The sequence below is a fragment of the Punica granatum genome, chromosome 5, assembly GCF_007655135.1.
Source record: "Punica granatum isolate Tunisia-2019 chromosome 5, ASM765513v2, whole genome shotgun sequence".
NCBI lineage: Eukaryota > Viridiplantae > Streptophyta > Magnoliopsida > Myrtales > Lythraceae > Punica > Punica granatum.
Window position 1 is genome coordinate 3,231,700 of NC_045131.1, and position 16,297 is coordinate 3,247,996.

Consider the following 16,297-nt stretch of genomic DNA (forward strand, 5'->3'; position numbering starts at 1 on the left):
CATTTCAGAAAAGCTGAGAGAGAGAGGAGGGACGTGACGACCCTTCCCACTGCCTTTTACAACTTTTTGGCCCTCAGCTTTTCGTTGAGCTGCAATTTGTCCCCCTAACTTTTAAATTTTAGCAATTAGGTTATACTTCATACGGAAAGTTTTGGCAAACAATCACCATGGACCTCAGCCAAATTACTCATGCTTTCGTAGTCAAAAGGATGCCATTCATTTGCGAGAACTGAACGCATGGAGAAGGAATTGAATATGTAGGAGTTAGAGCACGTTTACATTTACAAACTTCTATATCAAAAGGGAATCTGAAAAAAAAAATGTGAAAAAAATTAATACTGTAAAGGAAATTATGCATGTCATTCAGTATATTTATATTTATATGATAAACGTATGTGGGCTACTTTTCATAAAACTCGCATCCTGCAAGGCTACGGGCTTTAGTGTTACACCTACTGCACTATGGATGGAAAGCTCTCGTGTCATCTAAAGATGCATTAAGTGGAGCATGCATGTCGGAAAATAGTATTAGAGCTTCTCACGGAACTTCTCATTTCCATGGAGAATAACCAAATTGAATGAAACGTAAAAAAAACTGAAAACAAATGGAGTTGATCGTATGGGGTGATCTGCCAAAATATTACCGAGGAAAGGCTTTTAATTACTAAATGCCAAATTTAAGGGCACATGACAAACTCAATTGGAAATATGGGTGGAGCAATACAATCTTTTTTGGCCCCGGTGGATTAATGCAGTTAAAAAATATCTTTGATAGAAATTCCAGCACGACACAATACCATGACCAAACAGTTTAGTATTTTAGTATAAATAAATACTTTTTTTCCTTCATACGATGAAACAGTTTAATATTTTAATATAAATATATATTTTTTTTTTCAAATATTTAGTAGTTTAGTTTAAGTGCGTAGAATACTACACACTTGAACTTACGTATTGAACATTTAAAAAAAAATACTATACGTAAATTAAAGAATTGTGTGTATCTCATCTTTTCGACGTTTTAATTGGTGGTTTTATTTGACAGAGTCAAATACTCACGTCGATCGTACGCTTTGATCAGGAAGGTAATCCAATTACATGATATACGTTTATACCTACAATTACAAGATATTTTACGCTGATGTATAAAATATTAATTTATTAAAAACATATAAAATTAATTTATTAAAAATATTCAATTCACCATGAAAGTGTTTTTTTCTTTTTCTTTTTTTAAAGAAAAATTTTAGTATTGATTCGCTAAATTGATAGTACTATTTTAAAAAAGACTTTTAATGATTATAGAGCTCGAGATTATTAAAGATTCAAATTGAAGCTCTCGCATGTCGTCTTTTATCTTTTATATATTATGATTGATAATTGATTTGTTTGATCGAGAATCTAATGGCTGCAAAAAGGAAATAGTAATATATATACTAACTCCAACGCGCGAATTTGCATTTAATTGCTTTGAAATATAAAGTCAATCGATACAATGATTGGGTACAGTGGCCCTGTAACATCATCAAACAAATGAGATTAACGCTCGTTTGAATTCAAAGTGAGATTTTAAAATTTTATTTTAATTTAATTTTATCAATAATAAAATAAAATAATTCATACAAAGTCAAATGGTGAATCTAATTTATATCACTCTTTTTCAAAATTAAAATCTAATTTTAAAATATTACTTACAAATCAAACGTAGCGTAATTTATTTATTTTGTAGTTTGCTTTTCTCCATTTGTAAAGTAATAATATAAAGATTTTCTCACTGCAGTCAAACCATGCAATGCAGTGGACTTAGTAGAACACAGCTTTGCTATTCAGCAAAAAAAGAGAGGACACAGCTTGCGACTATGTGTCTAACTCCAAGAGCGTTGCTTGGTTCGGTGCTTCGGCAGACTATTGGTTTAATTCATTTTTTTTTATAAGTAATTGATTGAATTCATACTCATTCAATTTGTAAATTTTTTAGTAGAAAATAATTTCTTGTACTTGTGTTCATTCATAACTTTCACATACTTGAATTTCTTTAAAAAATTTCCAATCAAAATATCCATAGCAATCATATAAAATGTGTGAAAAATGTGATGTCATTCTGATTCGTCAAATGGTTCACAATGTTTGAATTTTAGGGAAAGATTATCTTCTCTTTTTTTTTGTGTGTTTCTTTTTTAGGTGAAGAGAACTGAAATTCCGCAATGACCCGTGGGATTGTTAATAAAGTAATTAGAAATTCAATTAATCTTTTATGAAAAAAAAATTCTTTCCAATGGCAAAGTGAGTTATGTGATTGATTGACGAAACTACGAGACGACAAATTTGTAAGATCACCGTTAAAAGGATATGATCACTGTTAGACTAGAGTTAATAACCAAAATAGACCTCTTGCTGAAACTATTAAAATATCAATTTAACAACATAATTATTACTTTTTTATTTTTTTCTTTAATTTAATAAGAAATATTTTTTCTAATCATTTTTATAATCAATTTTTTAATTATAAATTATCCACCAACTTTCATATTTATATCAATATATTAATTTTTAATAATAATTTTTATATACTTTCACATCTATATATATACATATATATCAATATATTTATAAATATTTACGATGATTATATGAAATCAACTTCACTTTGATAATTATTCGATTCGAAAACCAATCGGAAGCTAACTCGTTGGGTTATAGAACTGGTGTGGGTCCTACCTAGATTCTCCGTAGGACCCGCTTTTTGGAGGAATCAACCGACACCAGAAGAAAGCCCGCCCTTTCTGTTTCTGGTGTTCTCTTCTCCACGCCACGCAACTTGTTTTGCGGCCTCGCCACACGAACGTGATTATATGAAATACAATAAATTTTCAAGAAGATTGATTAATAGAATATAAATGGCCATATAAATCCCAAAAAAATGATACATTTTCTTAAGCCCGGTGTATTACAATGCACTCATTTGTGTTGTACTTCTCGTTTGCCGAAGTATCTCGAGATTTAGATAGAGGACTTATGTACCTTAGTCTATTAATAACATCCATTTGAGAATTAAATATTTTCCCTTGCAAGTACGATCATTGCTAGTGGAAGTCGAAATTTATGTTCTCCTGGTATTGAATTACTAATTTTGAAGACTGATATAGTGGATGTATCCTTAAATAAATCCTTAACCATCGTGTAAAAAGACCAAGCCAAATAGGACGATCAAGAAATAAATTTGAATGTAGATGCAGTAACTAAGTATGAAAATCCGCGATGAAGATTATTTGGATCCCTACCATTTTTGGGAATCAGACGGTTAAATTATATGAATTTTTAAAAATCCATGATCGATTTAAGATCCATTTTTTTGGAGATTAGCTGCTATGGTGAATGCCTCTCTTAATTCACTTAAGATGAATGTCTTTGCCCACTCGGTCGAGCCGATTCTGATCATCAGTACCATCACCTCTAGGGTGATTGTTTATTCACCCGTGTTATTCAGAGGAAATCAGCTTGACGTCTCATTTCCAATCCTATCCCCACCACTTCTCTTCTTGATCTTGTGAATTATATTAATTTCTCTCCGTCTGTGATCTTTAAATATTGCATTGATCAAAATCATTTCTTCACTTTGTGCCATTCTTGCTATTTCCATAGGAACGGAAGCGAAAAAGGAATAGAAATTCAAAATTTTCTACCCGTGAAACTAATTCCAAGACCTACTAGAAGAATAAGAGTAAATAAAAGCGTACCTGGAATATTTAAAATTGTCGACCGAGCGTCCCACGCGTGACGCCTCCACTGGTATCCACACCGACTTTGTCGACAAGTTTTCGAGATCGGCGGTACTAGCGGCCAATACTTGAAAGAAACACCGATGCAATACCCGAAATTTTAAGATTAATGGACCTAATTTGAGTTGAACAATTCAACCCAAATTATATAAACTTTATATGCATACACATATATTCACGCATACATATATGTATCAGAACATATATATATATATAAAGCATACACACACATTTGCATACACCCATATATAAGTAAGTATATATGTATGCTGTCCCCCCCCTTTATAAGCAACAGGGGAGGAAGAAATCAAAACCCCACCGATGTGGGATGATGAGAATTAAGAGTTTGAAATTGCCATGTGTCATCACATGGATCGTGCATCAATTGTGTCCATTTAATCTAATAAATCGAGTCTAATTAATCGACAAATTTAATCTCATTAAATATCCGATTAATTGGTCACACCATAAATCATCTAATCTCTATTAGACGATTTTGTTTGTTTCAAAATATCTCATCAATTTAGTCGTAGTGTGTGACCCTGTAGGTTCCCAATTACGTTGATAGTAATATCGAAATCTCTATTTCAATATTACAAACAGTGAGCAGCATCTAGCAATGTATCACTGTTACTCAAGTAATCGGAAAGTCAATTTCTCGACGAACCTCGTGACCTATATTACCATGTAATATAATCCATTGTCCTCTATATCTCTATTGAGCCCAAGGCATGGTCGATGACATCCTTGTATGGCTCAATATCTCTCTTTCTTGGTTTACCGGGTAAGTCTATCAGAACAAATGAGCTCGATATCGTTATATCGACTCATTTGGGTATGCATACACTTTTAGACTTAACCACCAAGTGGCCGTGAGGTATCGCTCCCGTTTCGTAGGAGGGACAAATTCTATCTTGATCATTCACATTCCTCTTCATGCTCTGTGGTATACCCAATAACTGTCTTTATAACCAGCCTGTTACAGTGGCGTTTGACAGTATCAAAGTATATGACATTACATGTAGGAATCTATGGTGACCTCAAGTCAAAGGACCATTACACTATAGTCACTTTGAGATATGCTAATGACAGTCAAGTAACAACCCATGTAGCAATCTCATGGCGGATCAGTCCTATACACATTACTCTTAATGTATACATGTGGTGTGATTTGATATCTCCATATCCATGACCTATGAGATTTGGTCATCAATCAACACTTACACTAGTCTAACCGTATTATCGTTGTCCTAATTAACGATAATACTTTGACTGTGGACATTTAGGAATAATGTTCAGTAATTATAGGATCTCACAATCAAGTCACACTTGATGCCTATTGAACTTACTATTTCAAGGACATTATTGTGTAAAATCATATTTAGCGCAATCTACACAATAACAGATATGCCTCGTAATATAATGAAATACATGTCATATTACAGAACTGATGATAGATTGCCTCTAGGGCATACACCAATTCCCAACAATTCTTTTATACAATCAAAATGCAAATGGAGGAATGGCATTTTGTATGCAGGCAATCACACGGATCTCACAGTTCCTCAATCAGATCGATCACCAGAACATTTGAGGAGCACTCATAGCAACAGAATTTCGCGACACCTTCCGAAGATATCAAGGCTAGACTGAGATCAATTCTTATGCTGCGTGTGGAGTAACGCGAGGACTGCTATTGCCGGTGTTGCCCGAGATCATGACGATGTCGTCCTCTTATCATGGTATTCCATAAAGAAGGCACCATCGCGTCTTCTTGTTGAAGCTCAGGCCCTCCTTGCTGTCGCTACAGCTCTGGACAAAGGATGGCGAAGAGTTTGGTTCGAATTCGATGCTTTACCGTATCCCATTTTACTCCTCAACACCCGCTCTCACGTGCAACGTGTGATATATTTCTACCTACACGTTGTCACGTGCCCTTAAACACCCGCTCTCAACAATTGATCTCGAGTCGGGCTATCTTCCGTGCTCGGGAGATGGGGACACTAACACGAGGCGCACTCTTGGCTGCACTCGGACATACTGGGCCTAGCGTGATGTGAGTTCATGCGCATACGCGCGTAGGCATGCGAAAGCGTAACCCGCTCTGATACCATATTAAATTTTCATTGAGTTTATACGAGATTGGACCCATATCCACTTAAAAACTCAAGCTGATAAGTGGTGGTACCCAAACAATATATTAACTCATGTATTTTTATTTTCTTTTCCGATGTGGGATTAATCCAATTTTACGCCTCAACATACCGAGTGAATTTTTTGCATTCACAAGAACTCGAACCCGAGATCTTGCTTAAGTAGAATAACCGCTAAATCTGTTAAACCAATCCACATTGGTCTTTAATCATCATCATTGTTATTATTGCATTTTCGTCAATTTACTTTTCTCTCTATCATATTTAATATTTAAAGAAAATTTTCATGTGCTAGCCTTGTGACTCCATTTCAATGATAGTTAATGGTGTTAGCATCAGATGGACACAAATAGAAAGCATCTTAATGTACCACAAAAACTGTTCCAAAAAAAAAAAAGAAGAAGCAAACCAAAATATAATTATAAAACTATAATTATATGCTTTTTCCTTAAACAAAATATGAAGTATGTAAATATATTCTTTTCAAATTTATGTTTCAATGAATTGTTAAAATTCTAATAACCGTAAGCGTTCGCGCAACGCGTGGGCTTCATAATTAATATTCCTATATATAACTATGAGTTGCTTGTTTCACACGTACGCTTATTCATGTATGCGAGGATATTATTTCTGCACCGCAACATATATTTAATTTTAAGTCAAATGATGAAAATACCGATCGTCACTCATCTTTCACAGAAATTTTATCCTAAGAAGAGTATGAGTTCGATTGATTACGGTGAAAATGAGTTTTGTTGATCTGATATGATACCATTACATTCATCATCTCGATTGATCCACCACTGAGAGGTAGGGTTTGTGTTGTGTTAAATTGCCTAACCCGTTTTATAACGAGTCCGGATTATTGTCTCTTAAATAGCCCAGACAAGAAATGCATCCCTCGATATTTCCCAAGTCATTTCTCTTGACTAACCCGTAGTGCCTCGAACACGACAAATAGTCCTTAATTTGCTAAATGCCAACTGGACCACCCCAAGAATTTTCCCATAGAAATTTGGGCTCATCAAATTAAAAGCAATAATAATGAATGAATCCTAAACATATAGACATGACTGGCCTGTTTAGTTTATAAGTTAAAATAATTTTAATTTTAATTGTGTAAAAAGATAAATAATTATGTAGTGTATTGAGTTAAAGTTAAAGTTAATATTTTTGAGTTGGAAAATATGTATTTTTATTGTGTATTGTGTTAAGTTAAAGTTAAAGTTAAATTTTTTATGATTTTAACTGCAAAACCAAACGGAGCAGACATGTCTAATCGCACATTGTTGTTGTGGAAGACGCTCACCGTACCTAACAAATTCTTTCTCGAAAAGGTTTACTTAATTCATAGGCATATTTTGTCAACACGATTGCGAATCGGACATTGACAAGATGTAATTGACATTAATGAAAACTGATGACTTTCCAAAACCTCTCTGCCGCCTCTGGGTAATGCATGGCATGTTCCATTCCATCACACGATTATTATCATGAAAAATATCACTCGTTGAACCCAAAATAAATAAAATGAAATAGCATCAAAGACCAACGTGTGAATATTCATTGAAAACCAACGTGTTCGTGATCATCTCGAATTCTCGATATCCAAGACTATTATACAAAAATCAATATTATATCCTAATAATACTAGAATCACAAGATGAAATTATGAAACTGTTTCGTGAAATCAAACAGAACCCAAAGCATATCACATATTAAGAACTCACATGACATCATGAATTTTCTGTATTCTTCGTGTTCATCGCTTGAATTTGCATTGTTTCGAAATTGCCGAGAAAGAAGAATGAAGGTTATCACGACGATAATTTTCCCGTAACATCTCGCCGTTTAAAAATTAACAATATTCTTTTGCTCGAAAAAATATTAACATTGTTTCTTGCATGCAACAAATTTTAAATTTTCGGATTTATAAACGTAATTTTCCTCTTTGTTTCTTTTTTCAAATGTCGTGTTATGATGTGAGCATTAGAAAAAAAAAGAAAAAAAGAAAAAAGAGTGGGGGTCAAAAAAGGGAGGGAATTCCACGCCTGTGACTGTCTCCGACCAATTCACCGGTCCAAGTCTTCCTCTGCCCTTTCATTTCATCGCACAGCCCCCTCCCGATTTCGACCCCTAAGCCCGCAATTTCTTCCACTGTCTGTCCCCTCCTTCCCTTTCCACCAAATTTTCCACTACTTTCCCGGCAAATTCCCCCCCCCCCCCCCCCCGATGCCGCTTCCATCGCCATGCCCATTTCCAGCCTAAGAGCTACAGAGCTCCTCCGACCCGGAAGCGCAATACCCGCCACGACTACGAGCGGCTGAATTGGCTCCTCCGTCCATGGGGGCGTCGCTGTCGAACCTCACTGAGGGGGCCAACGTGTCGGGCATCGGCCCGGGTCTCGGCGACATACCGGAGAGCTGCGTGGCCTGTGTGTTTCTCTACCTGACCCCGCCGGAGATTTGCAACCTCGCCCGCCTCAACCGCGCCTTCCGTGGGGCCGCCTCCTCCGACGCCGTCTGGGATGCCAAGCTTCCCCCCAACTACCAAGATCTGCTCGATTTGATGCCCCCGGAGAGGTACCAGAACCTCTCCAAGAAGAACATCTTTGCTCTCCTCTCTCGCCCCATCCCCTTCGACGACGGAAATAAGGTGGGTTTCTGTGCTATTTTTTGTTTATATTCGGCAATTACCTACGACAATTTAGTTAGAAATATTTGGTTCTGTCGGTGGTAGAAGTTGGGTTTTTATGATCCGTGAGCCGAATTTTATGGCATGTTTGGTTTAAAGTGATGATTTTTCTCGAAGATTAAGCCTTAAATTAGTAGCTTGTTATGCTTCAAATGTACGAAACTGGGGACATGGCATTAATTATCAGTGTGTTGGGATTGGCCCTGGAAATTTAGGGTTTATGGGGTGGCGGTGATTTTGGCTCTGGAATTTTTGTTTCGACGACTTCTTTCTGCTACCCTTAAAGTTTGAGCTACTTTTGTTGGAAGTTCGATTCTGAGGAGCTCTCTATGATTAATTTTTGCAGGAGGTGTGGGTGGACAGAGTAACAGGGAGAGTGTGTATGTCAATATCAGCGAAAGCAATGGCAATTACTGGGATCGAAGACCGGAGATACTGGAATTGGATTCCTACAGAAGAATCGAGGTGTGATTAATTGCTTACTCTGCATGCTGTTGAAGTATCGATCCTGTTGAACTACGAAGCCGTTAAAATCAGGATATTTGAGTAGTATGCAATTGAAATTTAGCGCGGGAATAGACATATTGCTTAGCATGAGTGGCATAGACTCTTTGAGCACTGATAGCGGTTCCTCATCGGTCACATGGAAGGAGGCACATGTGAATATCCCTGTCATCTCACATTCTAAAGTTGCTTGGAGGCTGACTGTAGAAGTTGCAGTAGTCTTACCCTTTGCTAGGACAGCTGACTTTCTCGTTCAGTTATCAAGTAGTGGATATGATGGAGAAGGACTAAATTCATACTTTTTACAATATCAGATTAGATGATCTAGAAGCTTTGAGGATTTTTTAGGGTCTTAATGGCCAGATAAAGTACTTTAATAATACTTCTTATCGTTACATGAGGCAAACTTAACCCTGTCAGGTCACATCTTGTAACTGACTTGTTGCTTTGTCAAGGGACATAAAGAATTCTTATTCGATCTTGAGTCTACATCCCTGTAACCATTCAACGATGCGCTAGAAATTGACATAGTAAATGTTCCTTGCTTTGACCTATTTAGCCATCCTGACCACTGCTAAACAGAAAAAGGAATTTGCTCATATTAACTCTCCTTGATCAGTAAGTTTAGAAGTCACCATAAAGTTTTTGATGAGTTATAGCGTATTCTTTCTGCAGGGGGTATATATATATATAGAGGACACAAAGGGAATTTAATTCTACTGCATTCTATTTGAAATTATATTTCATCCCATTCCTCACCATTCTATCATACTAAAATGGCTATCATAGTGCCCTTAAGGGATGCTTAGTGGAACTTGTAGTATTGCTTATTGGATATTGCGAAGTTTGATCTATAGTTAGTTGGCAAACTGAGTCTGAATGGGTTCTTTCTATCAAGGGAAGGAAGGAAGCTGCCATTATCTTGAAGATTCTATGGACGTATTATGTATATTGTATATGGCAGGAGTGGAACTCCAAAATTTTCAATAGAGTAGCTGCATCAGCCCCTGTTTTGATTCAGAAATTTGTAGATAGTACTTTTGAGAGGGTTCGGGTTTTGCCTAGAGTTAGTTATGGAATAGCAGGTTCTTCTTTAGTTGTTAAATTAGGCCTGCATGCCACTGTTTAATTTTGGTGCCTTTGATGGGTGTTGATGTTTTGAGGGGTTTAGCATGGTGATGTTGGGTTCAGGAAGGTGTTGGACATTGTACCCTAGATGTACTTTTTAGAATTACTTTGGGTAAATCACATTTCTAGAACGACACGGACTTCCTAGTATTTTAAGCTTTTGCATAGAGTGAAGATTTTTTTTAGGAAGTCATCAGCATCTAATCATCCTTTTAACTGTAACCTGTTCTTAATATATTCTTGTCTGATGCAGTTACTCACTTTTCAACCTACTACCTTTTTATCTGGAATTTACGGCTGTTACTCATACAAATCTTGCCTTTCATTGTGTAGGTTCCATGAGGTGGCCTATCTGCAGCAGATATGGTGGTTTGAAGTGGATGGGTCAGTAAAATTCCCTCTCCCTGCCGATGTCTACACTCTTTTCTTCAGACTACATCTCGGTAAATTCTCCAAGAGGCTGGGCCGACGGGTCTGCACCTTTGAGCATACCCACGGTTGGGACATAAAACCAGTTCGGTTTGAGCTGTCCACTTCGGATGGGCAGCAAGCATCGTCAGAATGCTGTCTGGACGAGACAGGGCAGGATGAGGTTAATGGGAATCATAAGCGCGGGTGTTGGATCGAGTATAAAGTGGGCGAGTTCATAGTCAATCACTCCGAACCAGCCACAGAAGTTCAGTTCTCGATGAAGCAGATCGACTGCACGCATTCCAAAGGCGGGCTCTGTGTTGATTCTGTATATATTATCCCAAGCGATTTGAGAGATTGTAGAAGGAGGAGGGTTCTAAAGTAGTCTCTGGTTCAGCATAGCAGTGTTCACTATGGCCGAAGATTCTTTCTTGTTAGAAATATGTCATACAGATTATACTTTTCCAGGAAACATGGGTGGGTGATTATAGAGGATGTCATCTATGTTGTTTTTTTGTTTAGGTATGTATCCTCTGTCATTTGTGTAATCCTTGTTTCTTACCTTGTATTCAGCCTGCCTTTCTGTTTCATTGGGCATGCTTTTCCGAATTAGATTAGGGGATATGCTCGAGTCTCTCTTTGAAATTTCCGATTTCTTTTGTTAGAATTCTTTTTGTTAACGGTGAAAGTGAAACGTACCGAATTGATTTGTGCTGAGTACAGAATTGATTTGTGCTGAAGTTCTTTTCATTATAAGTTAAACATAAACACGAGATCTTCTCGTCAAATCTTTATTTGGTGGAACGACAATGGCCCCGGAACGCACCGCTGATGAGAAACTAAATGGAGAAACCTGTGAGTACAGGTTCGAAACTCGGTTTCTGGATTAACTATGCAAGAGTAAGCTATTGGGCTTTTTCTTGATTGTACTTGATGTTGTTAATGTATCTTATGAGACGGGTCGTCATAATTCTTCTCATCGGTTTTGAATCAAGTGGTCCTGCTGAGTGCGACCCGGGCCTTTTGCTGTGCATTTCACTGTGGAATTAATGGACGGGGAGAAGAGAGAATGAAGACAATCCTGCAGAAGGAGGCCAATGCTAACTCCTGTTGGGATTCTTGATGGACTCCATTAAAGAGGAAGAACTTGAAATTTCAGATGCAGAGGCTATAAAGGTTTGAGGTCGGTCCAATTTTGGTTCCCACTTGGGAAACATTTATTGGTAAGGAGCTGTTTGTCTACTATTTCTTCTTTGGAGGCTGAGCAACTCTGTTCATTTCAGAGAGTTTAAAAACTTTCTGCTCTGAGCTCACCTGTTCGTTTGAACTCTCGTGAATTAATAGTCCAACCAAGCGAGAGGGGGAGAGAGAAGAAGAGTGAGTTCCTTCTCTTCTCTTCTCTTCCTTTCCTTCTTGATGATCTTCTTCATCATCTTCTGTCTTGTTTCTTTTTTGTGGGGATGGCAGTACGAGCAGAAGTAGTAATAGAAGTAGTAGTAGGCCTGAGCTCGTAGGACGGCTTTAACACTGGCTATAGGCTTGTGTGCTTTGCAAAGGCTCTCACCTCACTATTTATTGCTTTGCTGCTCTCATTGGACCACTGTGTGCTCACAGCTGTTGATTCACCCTCTCTCTCTCTCTCTTTCTCTCTCTGTACGTATATGTATGTGTTGTATGTGTATGTGGGTGCTGCCATGTGCGTAGTGCCGACACTACGTTGTATAATACTATCAGTTTTTGTAAGCGTCCTCCTAATACTAAATGTAAAGCAACAACAAAATAGAATAACTCATATAAAGTTAAAGGGTGAGCTCCATTTATACCACTCTTTTTTCAACAATAAAACAAAATAATTAATACAAAGTCAGATGATGAGCCCATATATAATCATTTATACCACTCTTTTTAAAAATCTTACCTTGAAACTAAACGCAACAGTTGTGTAACTTCAACATCTAATTAAGGTTGTCTGCTTGAGTTGATGGCTTGACCTTGTAGCCTCGTTTTTATGCATAGGTAAATATTCCGGTAAGATTCCAAGTGATAATTCACATAGAATTCCACGACTGCCTTTTATTGAATGACCAACTTGCATTTTGAAGCAAAAGTTCTAAGACTAAGTAGGTAATTAATCATTTATTTAAGCGTAAAATATACTTTCCTCCGTTGAAGGACACTTCCACCTCATCATCACATTGACGTTTTCTCTTTCATCCTAATTTCATTTTGTTTAATATTATTCTCAGTATTAAACGGTTTGTCCACCTTAATCTTGTCGTTTGAAGTTTTGATAAATCTATTAATGTGAAATAATTTTAAGAAAAAAATTATCGACAAACAACTATATTTAATATCTTGATCTCGAGAGAAATCTACTATCTCGCAATTTTATGTGAAGGAAAAATTCAAGAAAAAAGAAAAACATATTAACTTTGAGAAGCCTGCCCGAGGATGATGACAAATAACTATTTCTTGAGGTCCTCGATGATTTAGGGTAAGGGCCCTTAGCGAGCCCCTTACCCTGTCGCACTCACACTCTCAGTGATCACTGTCAGTTAGTGTCTCTGGTCTACCGTCCTGACTTTATAAAAATTTCATCTTAACACTTTTCATATAAAAAAATTTGTGATCCGCACCAGTTGCTACCATCGCCATGGTAAAGTTGCGGGCAACCATTTTGGTGTAATAACCTCGAATGATGATGTGGTTGCCGACGAGGCTCCCATATCCGAGATATAGAAGTCCTACTTTGGAATATCAATATTAAGGTGTGCCCCCACCGCCGCAGTCGTACCCCCACCCGGCGAACTGAAGGCCTTAATTTACACGTCCACAATCTTGAATGGAATACTTGTAATCGTTCTTTTATTTTTAATATTTTTAATTTTCAAAAGATTTTTTTTTCATTCTCAAATAATTCACAAGTCAGTGGATCGGGTGAAAATTCAAATGACAAGACCAAAGAGAATGTACCGTGACACATAGGATAATATTGAAAAAAGAAACGAATTAGGATCAAATTGAAAATCTAATTAAAAAGATTAAGGATTAGTATTTTTAGATCAATATGATCGGTAGAGTGGTGTATCATTTTTCTTTTTTCTTAAATTTAAAATGAGATGTAGTGTCATTTTATTTTTAAAATGACTTGATATATATATATATATATATATATTTTTTTTTATGGAATGAAGTACCATTCAGTTATACAAGAGAAGGGAATGCAATTAATCCCTTATCTAAGTGCATGCGCGGGGAATCTTCCATAAGCCAAAGCGTCATATTAGTGTTCATCTTTGAATGCAATTTCAAATTTTAAGCCAAATCTATTATCTTTGATTGCAACGCTTCGTTGAGAAATACTATAATATATCCATTATAATGGATGAATTACTTGGATTTGCTAAGGCAAATTGATTTTTTTTTTGTTTATGTGCCTACGCATGTTTTGCTCGCAATACTATCTTTTGACTCGTAACGATCTATGTACCAATCAGTGCATTCACATCATATTGCATGGAACATAACAATAGAATCTTCAAGGTACTGAACCCCGCTCCCTCTAGACGAGCATATGTCATCTATTTGCATAGCTCGAAAGTCGAATCCTCTCTACTAGTGTCCTATTCCCCCGTGTCTAAACTAGTCAGTCAAACCAAAAAATACCTCCTCACTGAAAAAATAGTCGGTTACTGTTGACATCACCAACAATTGCAGTATAGACTATAGTCTATATGATAGCAGGCTCATGCTCAACCCCAAGCCTCATCGATCTCTCTTTCTGATTCCATCAAGAATTCTTTCTTTCTTTTTTTACACCCATTTTTTTTATAAAAAAAAAAACTACATTAGAATTCTTTCCTGATAAATTAAAATCTTTCCCAATTTCCATTTTTTTCAATATGTTTATTTATGTGCAGAAGAAGAAAAAGAAGTTTTTATGGAGTTCCATAACTGTTTTTAGTGTGTTATTTGTCTTTTTTTTTTCCCCTTAAAATACAAAAAAGGAAAGAAAGGTGAAGTAAATATGGAACCGGGATGGAAGTGGTCCTTCCACTTTGTCAAAGAAGAAAGGACGGTTCTCCTCAATAAGAACACTTTAGAGCCAAAAATAAAAAATAAAAGAAGAGACAAAGAAAAGGGAAAAAAGAAGAAGTTGGAACCAGAAATTACTCCCCTAAATAAATGGGGCTCTCCCTATTGATTATGAGGTGTTGTTATCAGACTCTGAGAAAGGTGAAAAAGAACTCAACTTTTAAATCGATGCCACCTTAAGGGAATTTAAAAATAGTAACATTAAGAAGAAGATGAAGAACAAAAAAGAAGAAATTAATTAAATTAATTTATTTCTTTTTCGGTAACGCATAATGGTATCTAAAAGTTCAATGAATGCCAGACTAATCCAGTTTGAGCCGGATCAGTCCACTAAGAGGTAGAGTTCTTATAGCATAAATTTTATCCATTCATAATACTCGAATCCAACACTTTATTTAAGAGGAATGTTTTGAATCAATTCACATTGATAAATTTATTTTTTTTTTCTTTTGATAAAATGATAATTGTACTGCGAACTCTAATGTTATTGGCAAGCACATTCGAAACCTATTAAAAGCATCTAAGTGGTGAGAACTAAGCCAGCGGCCGAGCGGGTATCATCGGTCTTAGTTGAGGATATAGTGTATTTCCACCAAAATTTTTTTTAAAAAAAATGAAAAATGAAAAAAGAGAAGTGTACCATGCATGTGTCTGATCTGCTGCTTGAGATCAGAGCCAATACCTCTTACCGTTACCATTTGAGAGCCCTTTTTGAGAAAGATCCCCTCCCCTTTGTTTTGCTACTACTGTACAATATACAATACCCTGCCCTGCCTCCGTACTGTTCTCTTCCTCTCCCTCCTGCCCTTCCCTTCCCTTCCCTCTGTCTGTCCATTATTAATTCACTTCAATTCAATTCAAAAGATCAAAAGAGAGGGAGAGGGAGAGTTTGTTTTTACCACTGCAAGTCAATTAATAAAAAGGGCGGGGAAAAGAGGTCCAAGAACAGTGGTAGGACCATCAGTTCGGCCCCGAGCCATGGGGGATCGGGATTAGTACGTTATTTCCCGGCCTCGAAATTATTATTCAAACTCTACTCGACACGCTAACATTATAGTGCGTACAATTGTAGGAACCGCGGCTACTATCTAGCTATGGATCTTTTGCAATCAGTATAGATGCATGTTCATCAAGACCAGTCGGCTTTGTCGTTCATGATTCATGCTGTCCTGAGAGCACCATACATACATACATACATACATACATACATATATATGGGCTATAGATTCGGCCTCGGTCATGAACGTACGGCTTATATATCGCTATAATCTCACGGGGGAGAAGTCCTAGTCCAACTTTGTACGTGTATATATATATATAGTAATTTATGTATTTTCTATATGTAATGTTGAAATGGGAGCAAAGCAATGTTTCCTTTCGGGTTGAAGTCTGCAACAATGGGTCACTTTCTGAATCAGAAGAGTGGCAGATCGGATCGGAGTACTCATTGCATGTCACCTATGTATATATGTAGTTGTAGTCATAGCGAAGCCCCACGTCCCCTTCCAGCTCTCTACGTTCCCAATCTTGGCC

The 16,297-nt window shown here is 36.8% G+C and overlaps 1 protein-coding gene across 1 annotated transcript; it reads left to right on the top strand.

The window, feature by feature from the left end:
* Positions 1 to 8,275: 8,275 nt before the first annotated feature.
* On the top strand, positions 8,276 to 11,391 carry LOC116209354 (F-box protein PP2-A15). Its single transcript, XM_031542968.1, has 3 exons — positions 8,276 to 8,587; positions 8,973 to 9,091; positions 10,592 to 11,391. Exons 1-3 carry the CDS (start codon positions 8,276 to 8,278, stop codon positions 11,052 to 11,054), a joined length of 894 nt encoding a protein of 297 aa, XP_031398828.1. The 3' UTR covers positions 11,055 to 11,391.
* The last annotated feature ends 4,906 nt before the right edge of the window (positions 11,392 to 16,297 follow it).